Source organism: Henckelia pumila, chromosome 3, assembly GCF_033568475.1.
Source record: "Henckelia pumila isolate YLH828 chromosome 3, ASM3356847v2, whole genome shotgun sequence".
In the NCBI taxonomy this organism is placed as follows: Eukaryota; Viridiplantae; Streptophyta; class Magnoliopsida; order Lamiales; family Gesneriaceae; genus Henckelia; species Henckelia pumila.
The window spans coordinates 194,186,333-194,203,646 of NC_133122.1; the positions used below are offsets into that span (position 1 = coordinate 194,186,333).

At 34.4% G+C, this 17,314-nt stretch overlaps 2 protein-coding genes across 4 annotated transcripts; one reads left to right on the forward strand and one right to left on the reverse strand.

The window, feature by feature from the left end:
* Window positions 1–1,238: 1,238 nt before the first annotated feature.
* On the forward strand, window positions 1,239–9,282 carry LOC140887603 (NAD-dependent protein deacetylase SRT1). Of its 2 annotated transcripts, none has more exons than XM_073294957.1 (14): window positions 1,239–1,481; window positions 2,313–2,342; window positions 2,420–2,512; window positions 3,421–3,540; window positions 3,796–3,896; window positions 4,028–4,136; window positions 5,800–5,879; window positions 6,221–6,299; window positions 6,398–6,451; window positions 6,786–6,882; window positions 7,549–7,631; window positions 7,995–8,062; window positions 8,238–8,343; window positions 8,709–9,282. In XM_073294957.1, the coding sequence occupies exons 1-14, from the start codon at window positions 1,383–1,385 to the stop codon at window positions 9,012–9,014; spliced, it is 1,425 nt and encodes a 474-aa protein (XP_073151058.1). In that variant the 5' UTR covers window positions 1,239–1,382; the 3' UTR covers window positions 9,015–9,282. The 2 variants fall into 2 exon arrangements, with proteins under 2 accessions (XP_073151058.1, XP_073151059.1); XM_073294958.1 differs by having other exon boundaries at window positions 4,037–4,136.
* Window positions 9,283–10,484: 1,202 nt separating this feature from the next.
* Window positions 10,485–16,964, reverse strand: LOC140886735 (uncharacterized). 2 transcript variants are annotated; one of them, XM_073293499.1, is made up of 18 exons: window positions 16,693–16,964; window positions 16,466–16,528; window positions 15,742–15,896; window positions 15,491–15,604; window positions 15,326–15,391; window positions 14,921–15,004; window positions 14,760–14,846; window positions 14,212–14,303; window positions 14,061–14,121; window positions 13,689–13,748; window positions 13,256–13,316; window positions 12,891–12,998; window positions 12,393–12,511; window positions 12,237–12,308; window positions 12,003–12,088; window positions 11,632–11,728; window positions 11,276–11,414; window positions 10,485–10,928 (listed from the first exon to the last, which is right to left on the reverse strand). In XM_073293499.1, exons 1-17 carry the CDS (start codon window positions 16,904–16,906, stop codon window positions 11,283–11,285), a joined length of 1,671 nt encoding a protein of 556 aa, XP_073149600.1. In that variant the 5' UTR covers window positions 16,907–16,964; the 3' UTR covers window positions 10,485–10,928; window positions 11,276–11,282. The 2 variants fall into 2 exon arrangements, with proteins under 2 accessions (XP_073149600.1, XP_073149601.1); XM_073293500.1 differs by lacking the exons at window positions 14,061–14,121; window positions 14,212–14,303.
* Window positions 16,965–17,314: the final 350 nt, after the last annotated feature.

Sequence of the window (17,314 nt, forward strand, 5' to 3'; positions counted from 1 at the left end):
ATTTCGATTGAAATTTCACACATTTTTGCCGTTTAGCAGGAAACAAGGAAAGGTGAAAAAAACTATACAATTTTTGCAAGAAACAAGGAAAGGTAACCAACCGAACAAGATATTCCACTCTCAACTTTCCCTCTTTCGCATTTTATACATTGCAAAAGGGAAAAAAAAAATTCCTGAAAAAATATTATACATGTTTAAAATGTATTATCGGATTTTTGGGTTGAATACTTGAATTAATTATGAGTATGGTTGATTTGTCTCACGGATAAAATCCATGAGATCATCTCATCAAAAACCTACTTTTGAAGTATATTTTTCATCTATAGTAAATATTTATGTAACATAAATATTTTTTTAACAGTTATTTGATTTGGATTTCATTTGATCGCTAGTTTTTGCGTTTCTAAGTTTTTCATTAATTGTTATTGTGTTTTCCAACATTTATTTTTCCTTATTTCAGGGTAGGCATGAACTTTGGTAATTATAAAATAATAAAGTACTTGATAAATAGTTATGCATGAGATAGATACAATAGAGATATAATTTTTATAGTAAACTTAATAAAATAATAATAATTTTTTGAAAGCGAACATTTTTAAAAACAAGACATCCTTGTTTTATACTTCATTTATACCAAATTTAAATTCACATTTTCTTTTTTCATTCGTCTCAAGCATATCGTTCACTAAAATATTTAGTATAATTTTATTTATTTATTTATTTTTACCAATACGTTATTGTTCACTAAAAATATTAGATACTTTCAACAATTTTATATATCCTATTAAAACACACATTAAAATAGAAGGTAAAAAAGTTATTTAAAATATAAAGGTAAAACACAATTTCCTTTTTTGTGAAGTTTATTCTTTCCATATATTTTTTATCTATATATGAGGCAAAAATTGTAATAAATAAATAGATATTGTTGATATGTAACTGAAAAAAACCATCATAAATAAAAAAAAAAAATTAATATATTCATAATTCTTTAGAATATATTTATTGTGAAATAGTATCACAAATATTTTGTGCACGGAACGATCATCTCGATCCATAAATAATATTTTTAATATTAAAAATTATAAAATTTTCAATGATCAAACAAATATAAAATTTATTTTAACAAAATTAATTCGTAAAACGGTATCGCACCAAAAACGTGTATGTCCTTGTATTTATTTATTATAGTTGCTTTTGGCCGGGTTTTCCTTAAAACAACGAAGTACTTCTGTTTATATATAATTTAATAGTTTACCTGGTACCAAAGGAGTGCTGCCGGAAGCACACGGCCACAGCAATTGATCCCCGGTGGTCTCCCCACATTCTTGATCGGAATCAAGAAAAACGAAAACGAAAAGTGGAGGATTGGACAAGAAGCCATGTCTCTGGGCTATGCCGAGAAGCTTTCGTACATAGAAGATGTGGGCAACGTTGGAATGGACGAGTTCTTTGACCCGCCGCATGTCTTGCAAGAGAAAGTATGGGTTTTTTTATTTCCCCTTGTATCATTTTTGTTTTTAATTTTTCTTGACTAGAGTTGTCACTGTTGTTGGTTTTGTGGCTTTCACGATCCTTACTTTTTACCGTTGGCATTAGCATTGCTTTAATTAGTCGTCTAGATCTTCCTCCACTGTATGTGGGCTAACTTAATTCCGTCATATGCTTAATCTGATGCTCTGAAACTGTTGTGCGCTGTTCATTGGTGAGATCTGATTTCTGGGTGTTTGGTTTCATAGATAATACCCGTGCTAAAATTTCATATGTGAACCGATGGTGGGGCTAGAACTTCTGTTTTAAGAAATCTTATTTCTTTCTTGTATATTTGGGGAACTAAATATCAAATGCAGTTAGATGAACTGCATAGATGGTAAATTGGATAAAATGTTGTTTCAGAGAAGAAACAATATATATTTTTTAGAAAAAATAATTTGGTGTTTGATTTGGATTTTTTAATTTTAAACGAGCTAGTAGTACCCTAAGAAAACCTAAGCAAGAAGTGTTTTTCTGACAATTATACAGAAATATATAACTATTTTTAAGAATATATACACGTTCAAAAAGCTCTGCTCCATACTCTCCCGTGGTGAAAAAAAAAAAAAAAACCTTTGCTTTTATAAAGATGTTTTTAAAACTATTGCTCATGTATCCGAAATGTCTTTTTCTTTTTCTTTTTGGAAATACTCATATATCCAAACTTGATGAAAGAGCTTTACGTATAAGAAGCCTTGCATTTCTTGAATTACATTCTGATGATGTTTTGTTCCCTATTTTGAGTTCTTAAATGCTGAAGTTTATGTTCCCAATTGCAGATTGAAAGGCTTGCAGTGATGATACAAAAGGTTTGCCTTTACAGTTTTTGCTTCTTGTCCACTTTGCTTCTTGGGATTAAAATCTCAATCCTCCTATATTCATGCAGAGCAAGCACTTAGTGGTATTTACTGGAGCCGGGATATCTACTTCATGTGGTATACCTGACTTTCGTGGCCCCAAGGGCATATGGACTCTTCAGGTAATGATAGTAAATATGACAGCCTTTTGTCATGTTTAAAAATGGTTATGCCATGATTCAACGAGTACGGAGCCTTTTTACTAATCCTATTGTATATTTCTAAATCTGTTGGTTGACACTTCCAACACAAGGAAATAGTATCGAATGTTGCCAAATCCAAATTTAAGGGGTATTTCACGCTGAAAAATAATTATACAATTAATCCGATGATTCTATAAATCACTTGGTTCCAGTCTCCAGTTAGGTTCACCCTAGCTTCACCGATTCATGGATAGATCACGAATAAAAGCACTCTTTCACATGCCCGCTCTTCCCCTTGCTTGTGTAGGACGAGCATGAGTTTTCACAGGATGATTAGCTCAAATAATTTTTTTTCTGATCTTCTCTCTCTCATCTTTCCTCAACAGAGACTGTTAGTTAGCATCCAAAGCATCTCAATATCTCATATTTGTTTTTTTTTTTTTGCCTTTCATTGTTATGGAATAATGCATGATACAGGTTCAGGATCTTTACAGTTGGAAATGTAGATTTGCTATTAACATGAGTGTGAGAAAGGAAAATTTCCAGAAAGAATAAGCGACCACCTTACCTGGAAAATAAGAGTTACTTAAAAATATATTTTCGAATTCACTGCTTGTTAAAATTCTTCAGATGGTAAAGATGTAACAATCCATTGACCCTTTACTCAACCAGTTTAATATTGGATGATATTTGACAACCTCTCATAGGGGAACATATCCATACTCCGCACTTGAGTTTGTGGACAGCACCCTAGCTTATTTCTAGTTGCATTTTATCTGACATCTTATAAAATATACAAACATTAAAAATTTTATGTATCCTGTCTTTAAATTCAATTAAAACATGACTGCAGTTTTTTTTTCTGATTGCTTTCCACTGGTTCACAGCGCCAAGGCAAAGCCTTACCGGAAGCATCTCTACCTTTCCATCGTGCAACCCCAAGCATAACTCATATGGCATTGGTTGAACTAGAGAAGGCTGGTATTCTAAAGTTCCTTATCAGTCAGGTAGTGAATCCTTCTTCTGTCTTCAGACTCTTCACGAAAGTGCAATGCTGCATATCACATTATCAATATGCAGCCCACTTTCGGCGAATCTCGAAGAATTGCAGCTTAAATTCAATGGGCTCTGTTTCTGAAATTTTCTTCAATTCAATTTTTCTGCTGATTTTTTATAAACCAACGTGCCCATTTTATGCCTTGCTAGTTCCTACGCATCATTTTAACTCAGTCCTTGTTTGTTCACTTGTTTGAATATGCTAGAACGTTGATGGCCTTCATCTTCGCTCTGGAATATCACGGGGAAAGCTTGCCGAGTTGCATGGAAACTCATTCATGGAACTTTGCTCATCATGTGGAGCTGAGTAAGCCTTGCAATTAGTTTTCATTATATTTGACATTATGACACTATATAGGTACTGTACTTTTGGTATACTTAGAATGGTATCTCTGAAGTTTGGTCATTGCTTATTCTTAATAACTATTTCCTATGAAGATATTACAGGGACTTCGAAATTGAGACGATTGGATTGAAAGAAACTGGACGCCGTTGCTCCAAGGCAAGCTGTGGCTCAAAATTGAGGGACACTGTTCTTGATTGGGAGGTACTGCTTTTGGTTGGGAAAATTCTTCAATTCAAAGGTCTTCCTAAAGCCTAAACAGGCTATTTCTGATTATTTAAAAGATGTTCTGTTTCACTGAAGGCTCAGACGAGGCAATATCAGGAGTTTTGGTTTTGGCATAAAATTTAAATCATGGAAACACAAGTAAAAGAAAGAGCATAAGAAATGTTCAGAATTCTTCTTTAAAATTTGAAACTCTCAAGTTCAAGTAAAATATTTTAAATCAAGTCTCGGCTAATTTGGATGCTGGGACATTGTTTACAATTTGAGCTATTTTTGACACCCTATGGTGTAATGTAAAAATGTTCTAGTGGTTCACATGATGCACTAACTCATAGTTATTTTCATAGCAATAAGAATGCTTACACTCTTGATTGCTCGTTATGAATTTATTTATCACCCGTACATGGGTAGTTAATTAATAACAGTATCATGAAAAGGAGGCTTGTTGGCTCTTTTTAGGAGTGAAGAAGAATTTATCTGAGAAGAAGTTCTTAAATTATCATGGAAACGTCCTACAGATTCTTGGGAGTTTTAATATGTTCTTGAATCGTATGAGATGGTAGATATTGTTTGAATACTCTAATTTTATTTGGAAAAAGATGCGCTTTTAGAGCATAAAATTGGTTTTGGTCCATTAGTAAAGTTAACGGAGATTTAAAATTAGAGGGTGTTTGACTAATCTTATTAAAAAGAGCTTATAAGCTCCTAGTGCTTAAAAGCTGTTTTACGAGCTTATAAGCTGTTAGAACTTATTTTAAAAATAAGCTGTTAAACTGTTTGGGTAAACTTATTTTAAACAACTTAAAGATGTTGATATGTTTGGTATTATAAGATCTTTTTATTGTCAAAATTACCAAAAAGGGTATAATTCTATGAAAATAAAATTTTGAGTTATACACATACGAAAATAGTTTTAGAATAAACATATATTAAAAAATAAATTTTTTTTAATATTTTACTTTAGAAAAATTTATGTAATTTGTAATTTTTTTTAAAAATAATATTTAATATTTAATGGGTGGAGGATATGATGGAGATTTATGAAAATATTTAAGGATATTTTAGAGAGATAGAATATTAAAATAAGATCTTTTTTAAAAAAGTACCTCCCCTTTACTTTTTTAAAAACAGCTTATAAGCTATCAAACAGCTTATTTTGACAGCTTATAAGCTGTTTTTAAAAATTTTTGCCAAACAAAATTTGAGAGCTTAAAAGCTCTAAAACAGCTTATAAGCTGTTTGCAAGAGCTTTTAAGCTCTCCCAAACACCCTCTTAGTCAACTTAAAGGAGCTTGCTTGTAAAGGTTTTGTAGTGAACGCAAGAGTTTCCTTGCTTTTCTGAGAGAGGTTATGAGCTCTCAACATCTTATTTTTGGAGGTCCTGGCTATGTTAATTGAAATTATGCCCGCATCCATACACTATAATACATTTATTTAATTGTAAGGATTAAAGATCCAAAATTCTTTGTTTTAACATTGTGCTGAAATACTTTTTTGAGGCACACAATTGTGATGTGAACAACACAACCAATACAGTACCTAGGTTTAATAGTTAAAAAGGGAGCCCTAGCAACAGTTATGTGTTGGCATTAGCCGAAGACCGGTTATGGTCGTTATTAATTATTAATATTTTATATCCCAGGATGCCTTGCCACCAAAGGAGATGGATCCTGCAGAGAAGCACTGCAAAATGGCTGATGTCGTTTTATGTTTGGGAACGAGGTATATTTGCAGCCCGAGTGTTAATGTTTCTGTGTTTTCCTTCATTTCAGAACGCTGTTCTTTAACCTTTCCAAGTTCTTAAGAAATTTTCCTGACATCTCTTAAAGTAACTGTTGTGTTTTATTATATACGAAACATAATTTTTATTCTTCAATGGTTCAAATTCTCGATAATTTTTACCGATATTTGATTTTGGCTACTATATGATTGATAGTGTCTACATTCTGCCATTGAGTGATTTTCCTGTTTCTTTCTGTACAAAATGGTTTTCTGTTCATTACACAGAAGTTATATAGTCTGTATCCAATTCCATATTTTATGTGCTATGTTGTTCTGTACAGTTTGCAGATTACTCCGGCATGTAATCTGCCCTTAAAATGTCTCAAGGGCGGGGGAAAGATTGCAATCGTTAATCTTCAGGTAAACTGTTTTCTACAGCCATCTATGGCATAACTTGTTAATAAGATGAGATTCATTTCATCGTGGATGAAAGGTCTGTGCATTTTTTGAATTTACAGAAAACCCCGAAAGATAAGAATGCAAATTTGGTGATCCATGGACTTGTAGACAAGGTGAATTGCTGTCCTGCCAATTTTATTTTCTTGTTAGAGTTACTTCTTCACGAAAATGTTTTGTATATCTTTCAATGTAACTATAATTGTCATCAATAAAAGTGGTGTATATGGAGAATAAATGGATATGAAAGAGCTACAGCGCTTAGGTAACTCGATGGAAATTCTATGCGAGACTTTATGTTGAAAGTAATTATGTCGTGATACATTTCCGTTCCTTAAATTGTCTTGTAATTTCTCTCTTCATGCTAATCACATCACTTTTTTCATGTAAATATGTATCTACTTTTTTATGTCAATCGGTGGAACTGGTGGCTAAAATCTTCTTAAACAGGTGATTACAGGGGTTATGAGCATTCTCAATCTGCGTATCCCACCATTTGTTAGGATTGATTTTGTACAGATAATTTTGACTCAGGCCTTAAGTTTAGGTAATATTTCTTAAATTATGCTGATTCTCTTTCTCCTTATATGTATCTTCTGTAATTCGTTAAGAATGCATTCAAGTTTGTTTTGTATAGCTCTAACATGCCGATCCAATTGCTCCTGGTCCTGTTTACGTGGTATCCTAGTTTTCTTTAGTCAAAAAATGTCTCTACTTGAGATAACTGATGTGAAGAATAATGCACTTCCTAGTTTTCTTTAGTCAAAATGTTTTTCCTTGAGATAACGGATGTTAAGAATAATGCCTGTTTACATGGTATCCTAGTTTTCTTTAGTCAAAAAATGTCTCTACTTGAGATAACTGATGTGAAGAATAATGCACTTCCTAGTTTTCTTTAGTCAAAATGTTTTTCCTTGAGATAACGGATGTAAAGAATAATGCACTCTCATTTCGTGTGGTATCTGGAGTTTAAACTTTAAAGTAATCGAAAGTATGCATTTTCATATGCTTCTTATCTGTGGATAATACAGAACAAGTCGACCACTTTACCCCACCATCTACCGTAAGAGTCTGTGTTAAAGTGTCTTCATCCGATTCTTTATTCTCTATGATGCTTTTATTGGAAATTATTCATTTCAACTCCTAGCTGACCAACGGTTTGGCACATATTTTATTCTTGGTTATTTTTTTGATTGCACACCTTTTATTTCAGATAAAAAATACTGGAACTGGACCCTCAGAATAGCAAGTGTGCATGGGACACAAGCTCCATTACCTTTTGTCAAATCTGTTGAGGTGAGCGAGTTCCGTATTATGTTTCCCTGAATCCATAGATGTTTTGGACACCGTGAAATGCCTTGATTTGTGTCCTAATAAGAGAGAAATAATTCATGGCATATCATTGTTTTGCGTTTTAAAATGAGTAAAACGTTTTGCTGGTTCATTTCATGTTTAATGATTCCATTCATCCTTTAGAGTTTTTTTGTTGATGTTCTTCCTAAACCTAGTATTTTAGCCCCCTCTCTCATCGATTTTGGGTTCCAATGAATTTTATGTTCCTTTAATAGGATTTTTTTGTCAAGTATTTAATTGTTATTAGGTTTTGTAATTTTCTGGTTATCCTTAGGGCTGTGGTTAACCGCGGTGCCTGAATTGCAGGTCTCATTTTCGGAAAATTTAAATATGAAGGCATCAATTCTAAATGAGAAACCTCTTCAGCTTAAAAGGTACCTCCTTTGTTTTACGTGTGCTATGTTCTGTAATTAATGTGTTTTTAGATTGTATTGAACCAAATAATCTTGTGGTATCACAGTTTCTATGGGTTCTAGGAGGAGCCAGTTGACTTCTATGTTTTTTATGATAATAAATTCAGAATTCTTTATGTCCTACCGGATTTATCAGGAGAACTGTGAGGGCCACAAAACCTTTTGATATTATTTTGAACCTGAATTTAAGCTCTGGTTGCAAGTGTTCGTATGTGGAACTCAAGATCCCGGTTGACTTCGAGGTGAGAATGCCTTTTTCATTGAGCTAGTGATTATTTATTCTTTTCTTTTGATTATTACCTTTCTTCACTAACACGACGCCAGCCATGACTCGTGATTCATGAAGCTTTCGGCTGTGGTTTTCTTTTTTTGTTGCTTTTGTATTTTGAACCCTGGAACTCCTATGGTGGGACTCAATGGAAGCTGGTAGTTGGGGCGGAGAGAATTATTTTTAGAAAAAAATCATTTAAATTTTTCTGAAAAAAATCCAGGGATCATCCCAGTGTAATTAACATATTTTGCTGATATTGTAGCAAAACTTTGTGGTCATTTTATTACGTTCAATCTCGATATGCCTTGCTTGTTCTCATCAAATATTTTTTTCCAGATCTCAATAGAACGATTAAACGAAGACAAGGATTCCATCATTCATAACCTAAAACGCAAAGCCATTGAGGATCAATGTTGTGGACAGACAACAGTGGTCGAGAAACAAGTCGTTTTAGTCCCCAAAAGTAACATTATTGTTCATGCAATAGTCACAAACATAACTGAGTATGGAAGTCCTTCAGAGGCTACAGAAGCATCTTCTATGACAAACGGCTCGCTTAAAAGGAGAGATGGATTCAAATTTGACTGTGGGATATCATGGAAACGTACAAAGGCGCGAAGGCATCATCATAGGCATAGGTAGAAAGGTGAATTGAACAATGATTTTGGTCTGTATATATCTGCAGTATGGGTTGGTAGAATTGGGATATTTCTTTTATGTCTTTATCTTCTTTCTAGATTTTCTCTAGTTTTTCTACTAAGGATGAAGTTCAAGTAGTGGGGTCTGGGGGTATTTTTGGCAGATGGCACACTCAGTCCTGATAGGTTACTGGAAAATCAGCCTTCGTAAGTTTAAGACATTTGGAAATGCAAATGTCCAACGTTAAATTTGTATATATGCCTTCTTTTTAATGTAATTTCTATGACTGTAACCTTTAAAGCTTTATAATTTATAGATAAGTGGTATTTATTTCAAGTTGTAGCACAAGTTGGGGAACCTAGACAGGGGTGTTCAAAGTTTGGTTAAAAACCAAAAAAAAGTAAATCCAAACTAATGAAATCAGTCACCGAAAATCGAATTTTTTAATTTTTTGAATATAAATATTAAAACCAAATTTTATATAGTTCGTTTTGGTTTATATGTCAAAACTGAAAAAACGAAGTTTCATTAGATTAATCATTTTGTTTAGATTATATATATTGAATTAAAAAATTCAAATAATTTGGGGTTGATTGTTGTTTATTTAATTTATTTAATTTTGATTTTTAAAGGTCTAATACAATATTATCTAAAATATTATTAATTTAAATAATCGTCAAAATCGAATAAATCAAAACGAAACAATTGAATTGTTTTGGTAGAAAATCAAATCGAATAAAAAAAATCGGATATGAGATTATATATTTCTAAAACCAAAATAAATTTTGTAAAACTAAACCGAATCAATCATTATGTGTGTCTCTTAAACTTAGATTTTGTGTTAGTTTTATGGCTGGATAAAAATACCGAAATGCCGAAATACCGTCATACCGTACCGAAAAATTTATCGAATATACCGAAAATTTCGGTACGGTATACCGAATATTTTTCATATCGAAAATTCGGTATACCGATAATTCCGGTACGGTATCCGGTATAAGAATTTTTCATACCGAAAATTCGGTATATGATACCGGTATGGTACGGTACGGTATACGATATCGTAGTTTGGTATACCGTACCATATCCACCCCTAGTTAGTTTACTTAATTTAATTGAAATCCAAAAATCAATCCTATCATGATTCTGATTCTCAAAAAATGAATCGGATGAAAATTAAATAACTTAATTATCAAACACCGCATACTTCTATTTTCAGTTTTCCAATTTCGTTTTCAAACACTATTCATTTTTTATTTTTCTCCACTTCTTCGTGATCAATAGTTTTAATCGCTTGAGCTCGGGCAAGTGGCCCCAGTGGTTGAGCTCATCCCTATGTATCAATTGACCCTTGTTCGATGCGGCCCCCACCCCTTTAGACTAGGAATTTAAAAAAAAATAGTTTTAATCGCTTCAAAATTCGCATCCAAGTCAATAAAGAAATAACCAAAATTATCCGAAAAGATGCAGGGATTAAAAGGGTGAATTTGTAACCTCAAATTTTGAACGCATGTCTCAACTTAAGTCTCTACAACTTCCACAAAACAGAGTGTTGCAATGCATGTCTTATTTCTGTTATCTAATGATACCACATGGTCGAGTGATACAACTATCACCACTAACAAATGCATGAAATCTGCACCACCCACATTCTTCCACTCAACAAGTTCTTGGCCTACCAACATCTGAATTCTGAAGTGGTCGAAATCTGGATTTACTCACCAGGTACTGATGCAGATTCAATCCCTGTCTTCCATCATCTGTAGTTCAAAGTTCATATCGAGCAGCTCTTCTCATGATGCAAGCTCTTCCTCCAGGGGTACAGGATAAACGCCTTCCGCTCGTGTAATGCTTAAATACTTTTGGGTTCATTCCTTGTGAACTTCAGTAGGCATATACACAAGGGAACCTTGAGGCCTGAAGATTGTGTAATAACATCTTGGCCATCAAAGATTTTCAGAAAGTATAGCCAGGAGAAAATCCAGAAAATTGAGGTCGTGGGTAGGTCAATTTCATGTCTATAGGGGATGGAAGGTGGAAGTCTAGAAAAATTATACATAAATTTTCAAATTCTTTTCAAGGGTGATCTCCTTCACCTCCCTCTCTATCCTCCCCTTTGTCCACCATTTTTCCCATAATAGCTCAAACAATAATATGCTCTCACAAAAAAAGCATCACAAGCAAAAGTACAACCATTTGATCTTAGGATCCAAGGAACTCACATAATAAATTATAAATCCATGTAAAAGTATAACTCTACTGACCAAGAACTCATCCAGATCGCAGAAGGCGAGCTGCAAAGGCTCCATCAAGTGAGTGTTTGACAGGATTGGACCTATAGAATCCATCTTCTGTAACAAAACTTGAAGGTATATATTTGTGCACTTGATCTACATAGAACTCCTGTGAATGGACACATTAGTTTCTGTCACGGTGAAGAAAGGAGCGAAAAACATTAAAAAAATAATCTAAAAAGCTAAGGCAGATTATGATTGATGATAGCACCTGCAAATTATATCATGGATATCATATCACAGTATAGCGCTAATAACCAACATCTCTCAAAATTGTGAACGAAACTAAATTGTTAACTACATTATACATAAAGGGGAACAGTTACCGGATGTCTCAGAAGAAAAGCAGCCACTCTTTCTTCATTCTCCTCTTGATCAATTGAACAGGTGCTATACACCAGTACTCCAGCAGGCTTCACCAAGCTGCATGGTGCAGAAAAAATGAACACAGAAAATATAAGATGACAAAATTGCTTCGATAATACCATCTGCTCCAAGTTCCACCTCAAATCATTGACTTAAGTTATGCTATGATGTGAAGCAAATGCTACAGCGAATTCTTCTGTTGCAACACTTGCTACATTTCACGGTCATCATATAAAACAGAGTCGTGTAAATTCCTATTGTTTTGTATTCTTGCAGGTCTAATAGCAACAACTAGCAAGCTATATAAGCGAACAGAACTGTAGCATCTTACGTGGAGGCTGAATCAAGAAGCTCATCCTGCAAAGTTTTAAGTTGGTCCATGTCTTCTAATCTCCTGTTCCAACGCAAATCTGCTCTCTGTAAGAATCAAGAAATAAAATATTGAAGTTTCTCAATCATCACAACCATCATAAAAAATCCAGATAATGTACCAAATCAAAGTAAAAAATCTGAGGACTTGAGAGAAGTGGTACAGACAAAATATAAAATTTAAAGAAAGTAGTACCTTTGAGAGAACACCCAATCCAGAACATGGAGCATCCAGCAAAACTTTATCAAACTTCAAACTATTACTGTCCTGATTAAATTGAAACAAATGAAACTTAATCATTTCTCTTTGCTTCAAAATGATATTAATAGAAGTAGTAAGAGAAATCCTTACAGCAAATTCCCGCAGATCAGCATGAATAGTAGTGACAACATTAATAACTTCATGCAATTTGGCTGTCTCTTTGAGGATTCTCAATCTGCCTTTGTTTACGTCAATAGCACATATGCTACCTGACAAAAAAGTAAATCCTTTCGAATATTGTCATAGCTCCATTGCTAAAACAAACGCGTGGTATTTTTTCGTTTTCAAATTCCTGAAAGCACTTCATTTTCACATTACCAGAAATTTTACAAGTAAGGCAACTATAAGTTTTGAAAACGAAAAAAGTACAGCAGGAAAGTATCATTTACCATATGGTAAAGAGTAAAGTATCAAACTAAGAAGGCAAGGCTTCAGGATTTTCTCAAGGGATAAATAAATAAACACAAGACTTTCATTATTTTTATCAAGAATATGTTTCTTTTACCTACCAGAAACTTGACAAATCATGATCATTTTCTATCATTTAATTGACAAACTGTCACGTCGCATTCTGCAAGGATGATCTACCTTGTCCTTTCAGATGTGAAGCCATGAACAGTGTCTTTCCTCCAGGAGCAGCACAACAGTCAATAATATTCTCCCCAGGCTGTGGATCAACGACAGCAACCACTAAGCCTGCACCAAGAGTTCTCATTGGTGACAGAGGAATAATGGGATTTTCCAGGTTTAATGACAGAATTTACAAGAATTATATGGCATAGTGCCAACTACTAGAAAAACAAAGGATTGTATTGAGAACTCGTACAAAATAAAATCTTTCCCAGCAAAACAAAAAAGTGGAAGTAAAAACATATAGAATAACTCTTAACAGAAAGAGGCATTTACGTACAGTATTACTATTAGCTAAATCTAAAATTAAGTATGGAGATTACCTGCACTCTCATCTTGGACTGAACAGAAACCTTTGTTCAGCAATCCGGCTTGTAAGACAGCCTACAGGAAGTAAATGTGAAATAATCAGCTCTGGTTAGGGCAACACAATAGCAAGAAACTGGTCAAGAAAGTGATGAATAGAGCAGCATGCATCAATTTGTACACGTTTGTCCTAATGATACATCTATTGGTTTCTCTTTCTTTAGTAGTTGTCAATCTTCTAAAACAGAAAAATGATCAGTTGCGACCAAATTGGCAAAAAGAAAAAATCCAGAACCATTAGGGTGATAGACCATCTCACAGATAGTTTCTTAGGATATCAGAAGTATGGTATAAATTGTGAAAAAGATAGCCAGAATTGCATCATCAATACAAAAAATAAAAATAAAAAAAAATAAAAAGGAAAATTTCAGGCATCATGCAAGATCTCACCTGCAATCCAGCTCTTATTCGGACAAAATCATCCAAGTGATGAGAAATTTCATATGGAACCTAAAGTTCATCGAAAAAGTGGGGAGAAAAGGTATCAGTTGCTGTGCTAATGCATATTAACTTCTCTCCAATTACTTGCACCTCACGGAATTAAAAGGTGATAAGGGCAGCAACAATGAAAGAGGGGTTTGGTTAACATAAACCCCGAGTGCAAAGAATTCACATGGTAGTGTGTCTACCTTGTTTGCATTTTGGCATTTAAATGTTAACCATGGCTGACAATATTCAGTAAAAACTTTTCGACTAGTGGGTGAATGAGTGAATGAGTTAGAATCAGAAAACTCAACGTTGATTACAAGGTTGAGCAACAACCTTCAACTCTTCAAGTTTTGTTACTAGATCAGCCCTTGTGAATCCTTTGCCTGTGTTTGCTCTAAATATTTTATTACAAGGAGAGGGAGCAACTTTCAATCTCCTGCTTTTAAGAAAACACATAAGGTTTCGAATAGGTTAAAAAAAAAACCTGATGCTGAAACAAGGATCACAGTTATTCCAAATCATTAACTTTATAGCTTCTTCAAGCCCAAAATGATTCATCCATCGTCTCACCATCCACTGGAGAAGATGTCAATGAAAATTTGGCACAAGGCATGGGAGGATACTAAAAGCAAGGGTAACATCACAGAAAGCAAAATTTCTTTTGAGATCTACACTTCGAATGGAATAACAAAAGTTCAAATGTACATAGCCAGGTTGCAAGATTTGGAATGACATAATTTACAGCATAAACAAGACCAGAAAAAGTAAAACACCGGTTGAAAATAGATTTCTTCAGCAATGGCAGGGTAGAGATTCCAACAAATATTTATATTTATAAACAAAACCAGAAAAAGTAAAACACCGGTTAACAACAAAGATTGAAAGAACTGAAAACATCAATATACACAGAAAGTGAAATTCGTAGTCTTTAAACTCTGAGATGAGCACTATTAGACCAAAAAAATGGCATTAATATGTGAATCGCTCTGTCTAATCCACTACGAAATTAAAAGATGAAAATCGCAAACATACAACAGGATGAGAATGGATGGTGGCTAGAGCCCGTGCTTGCTGCCTGTCATCACCATCAACTCTTGGTAAAGGCAGCGAGTTACTTTCCTGCACACACCCAAAACAAGTCTATAAGCAGTGAATGGAACTAAATGTTGACCGGGAAATAGTAAATGGCCAACCTTGAGCAAAACCAGCTTCCTCAGGACCGCATTCACCATATTACCAGCACCAGGTCTAAGAGCAAATTTTGCAACCTTAACATTCTATCATATCAAAACAAATGATAACTATACAAGAAAAGAAAAAGAAAGGAGTTCAAAGGGAAAAAAAGGGCAATGTACGTATGCTACCAAAACCCATCCGCATGTGGAAAAAAGGGAAAACATACAATCACAAATTTTCTTCATTGAGATGAACAATAATCAGAGAAAGGGTAATGTAAGTCCGAAAGATATGGATATCTAAAAATAGCAACATTCGCAAAGATTACACTGATGGTAGCAGAATGACTGACCAAGTCAATGTGTCCCTCAAACTTATAAATGATTAAAATGGAAGAAATGAATATTTGAACCACCACTAACCTCATCCACGACAGCGTAATGAGGCATTTCAAGCTTCACAATCTCGTAAAATCCAATTCGAAGAATCTAAAAAAACAAAATACAGAAGTTTGAAACTCTCTAAAAAACAAACTAAATAATTTGAAAATAAGCCATCACATAATCCAAAACAACAGCAGCGCATACCTGCAATAGAAGAGGTTCCATGCTTCTGAAGGTGTTGTCGTCGTGACACATTGAAAGAATCAAATAGTCCAGATATCTTCTCCAACGAATGGTACCCCCAACAATTTCTGTTACCTGAAAGTGAACATCAGATAGAGACACAATGTGAAAACACTGAACCCATCCAACACGTGAAAAGCCAAGATTTAAATGGACAACCGTACCAAGTTGAACATGAACAATTAATGCAAAAGGTTAAGTACAAGTCAAACCAGTCGAAGATCTCTATCTTCCAAATCACGAGTACGAAAACCAAGAGTTCTTTCAACATATCCCATCTCATTGTCCCCTGAGCCCTTGCCTTTCTCGTTCAACAGGTCAGCAAATGCACCACCAAGCTCAATGCGCATCAACCTCACAGCAGACACTACAAAAGCAAGGAAACAAAGTAAACCATGAAATATTTTCAATTTTAATTTAAAAGGCATAATCTTAATTTTTACATCGAATTTCTATAACATCTGATATTTCAAAATATATTTATGATCTATCTCCAATTCTCCATCCATGATTGCAATTCTGTTTAGTCGTTAGCTGCGCTATTGCAATTTTGAACTCCTACATAAAAAATGCATTATAGCTCACCCCCCAACAATGTAATGGATCCCTCAAGCCTGGGCGCTCTATGTAATCACACACACACATGCGCAGGTCACAGTGTAACCAAAAAGTGATTCAGTTTTTTGAACAAAATACACTACTATTCCTACACATAAATGAGCAATGAAAACAAAGAATATGTAAAAAAAATTCCTACTCAGAAACGCAATGCATACACACCATAATAAACAATTTAAGAGTAGGTACGTCGTGAGACCGTCTCACAGTCGGGTCAACCCTGTTTACAATAATACTTTTTCATGAAGGACCCAGACAGGAGATGAGGAGATAGTCACACGAGAGCTTTCGTGAATAATTAAATACTAAATAGCATACCAGCTCTGTGAGGCGACACTTCCAAATTTAGCTTCTTCGCATTGGAGACAGGATTAGAAGGACCTACAGCATGGCGTGACATAAGTTATTAAGTTTAACCCCAGGGAAGAACAAAAAAATCTCCAATTTCCATAATCACAAAAGGAAACAAGAAGAAAACATAAATTCTATCCTAAGGAGGAAAAAAAAAGATTCTTGGCCTCAGTGGTGAAACAGAAACTCCATACCCGTCTTTCTTTTACTAGCAGAAGCTTCATCCGACTTGTCTCTTGAAATTCTTTCTTTGCTGCGCTTCACCACCGTGGCAGTAACAGTAGAAGGTCCGGCGAACACAGAGGCATTCAAGATTCGCACTGAAAGTGAGTAACGAATGGAAATTGAAACAGAGGAGTTGTGCGTAATGGGGATTGAGCAGCGGGGAAGAGGTGGCCACACTTCCATTTTTAATCAGCTGTCTCAGTAGAAACTGAAGAAGCTAGGCCAATATATCTTCTCCTTGCGGGGGTTATTTGATTGGTCAATGTACATGAAGAGAAATACACTTAATTTTTGTTCTAAGCAAGATGTTTACGCAAACATCTAGTGTTTTTTTGGTGTTATGTTCGCACAAACATCTGGAAAAAATATTAAAAGGGTTTTTTAGAGTTATGTTGCGCAAACATCTGAAAAAAACACTAAAGAAGTGTATCTCTCGGTATAGCATAGAATATCTCTTTGATTTTGTTCCATCTATTATCTATTTTTGTTACCACAAATTAGTATCTTACTCGAATCCTCGTCACATAATTTGAGTTTTGAGTCTTCGGTGACTGATGAATTACACGTCATCCACGTGGTACGAGCTATTGT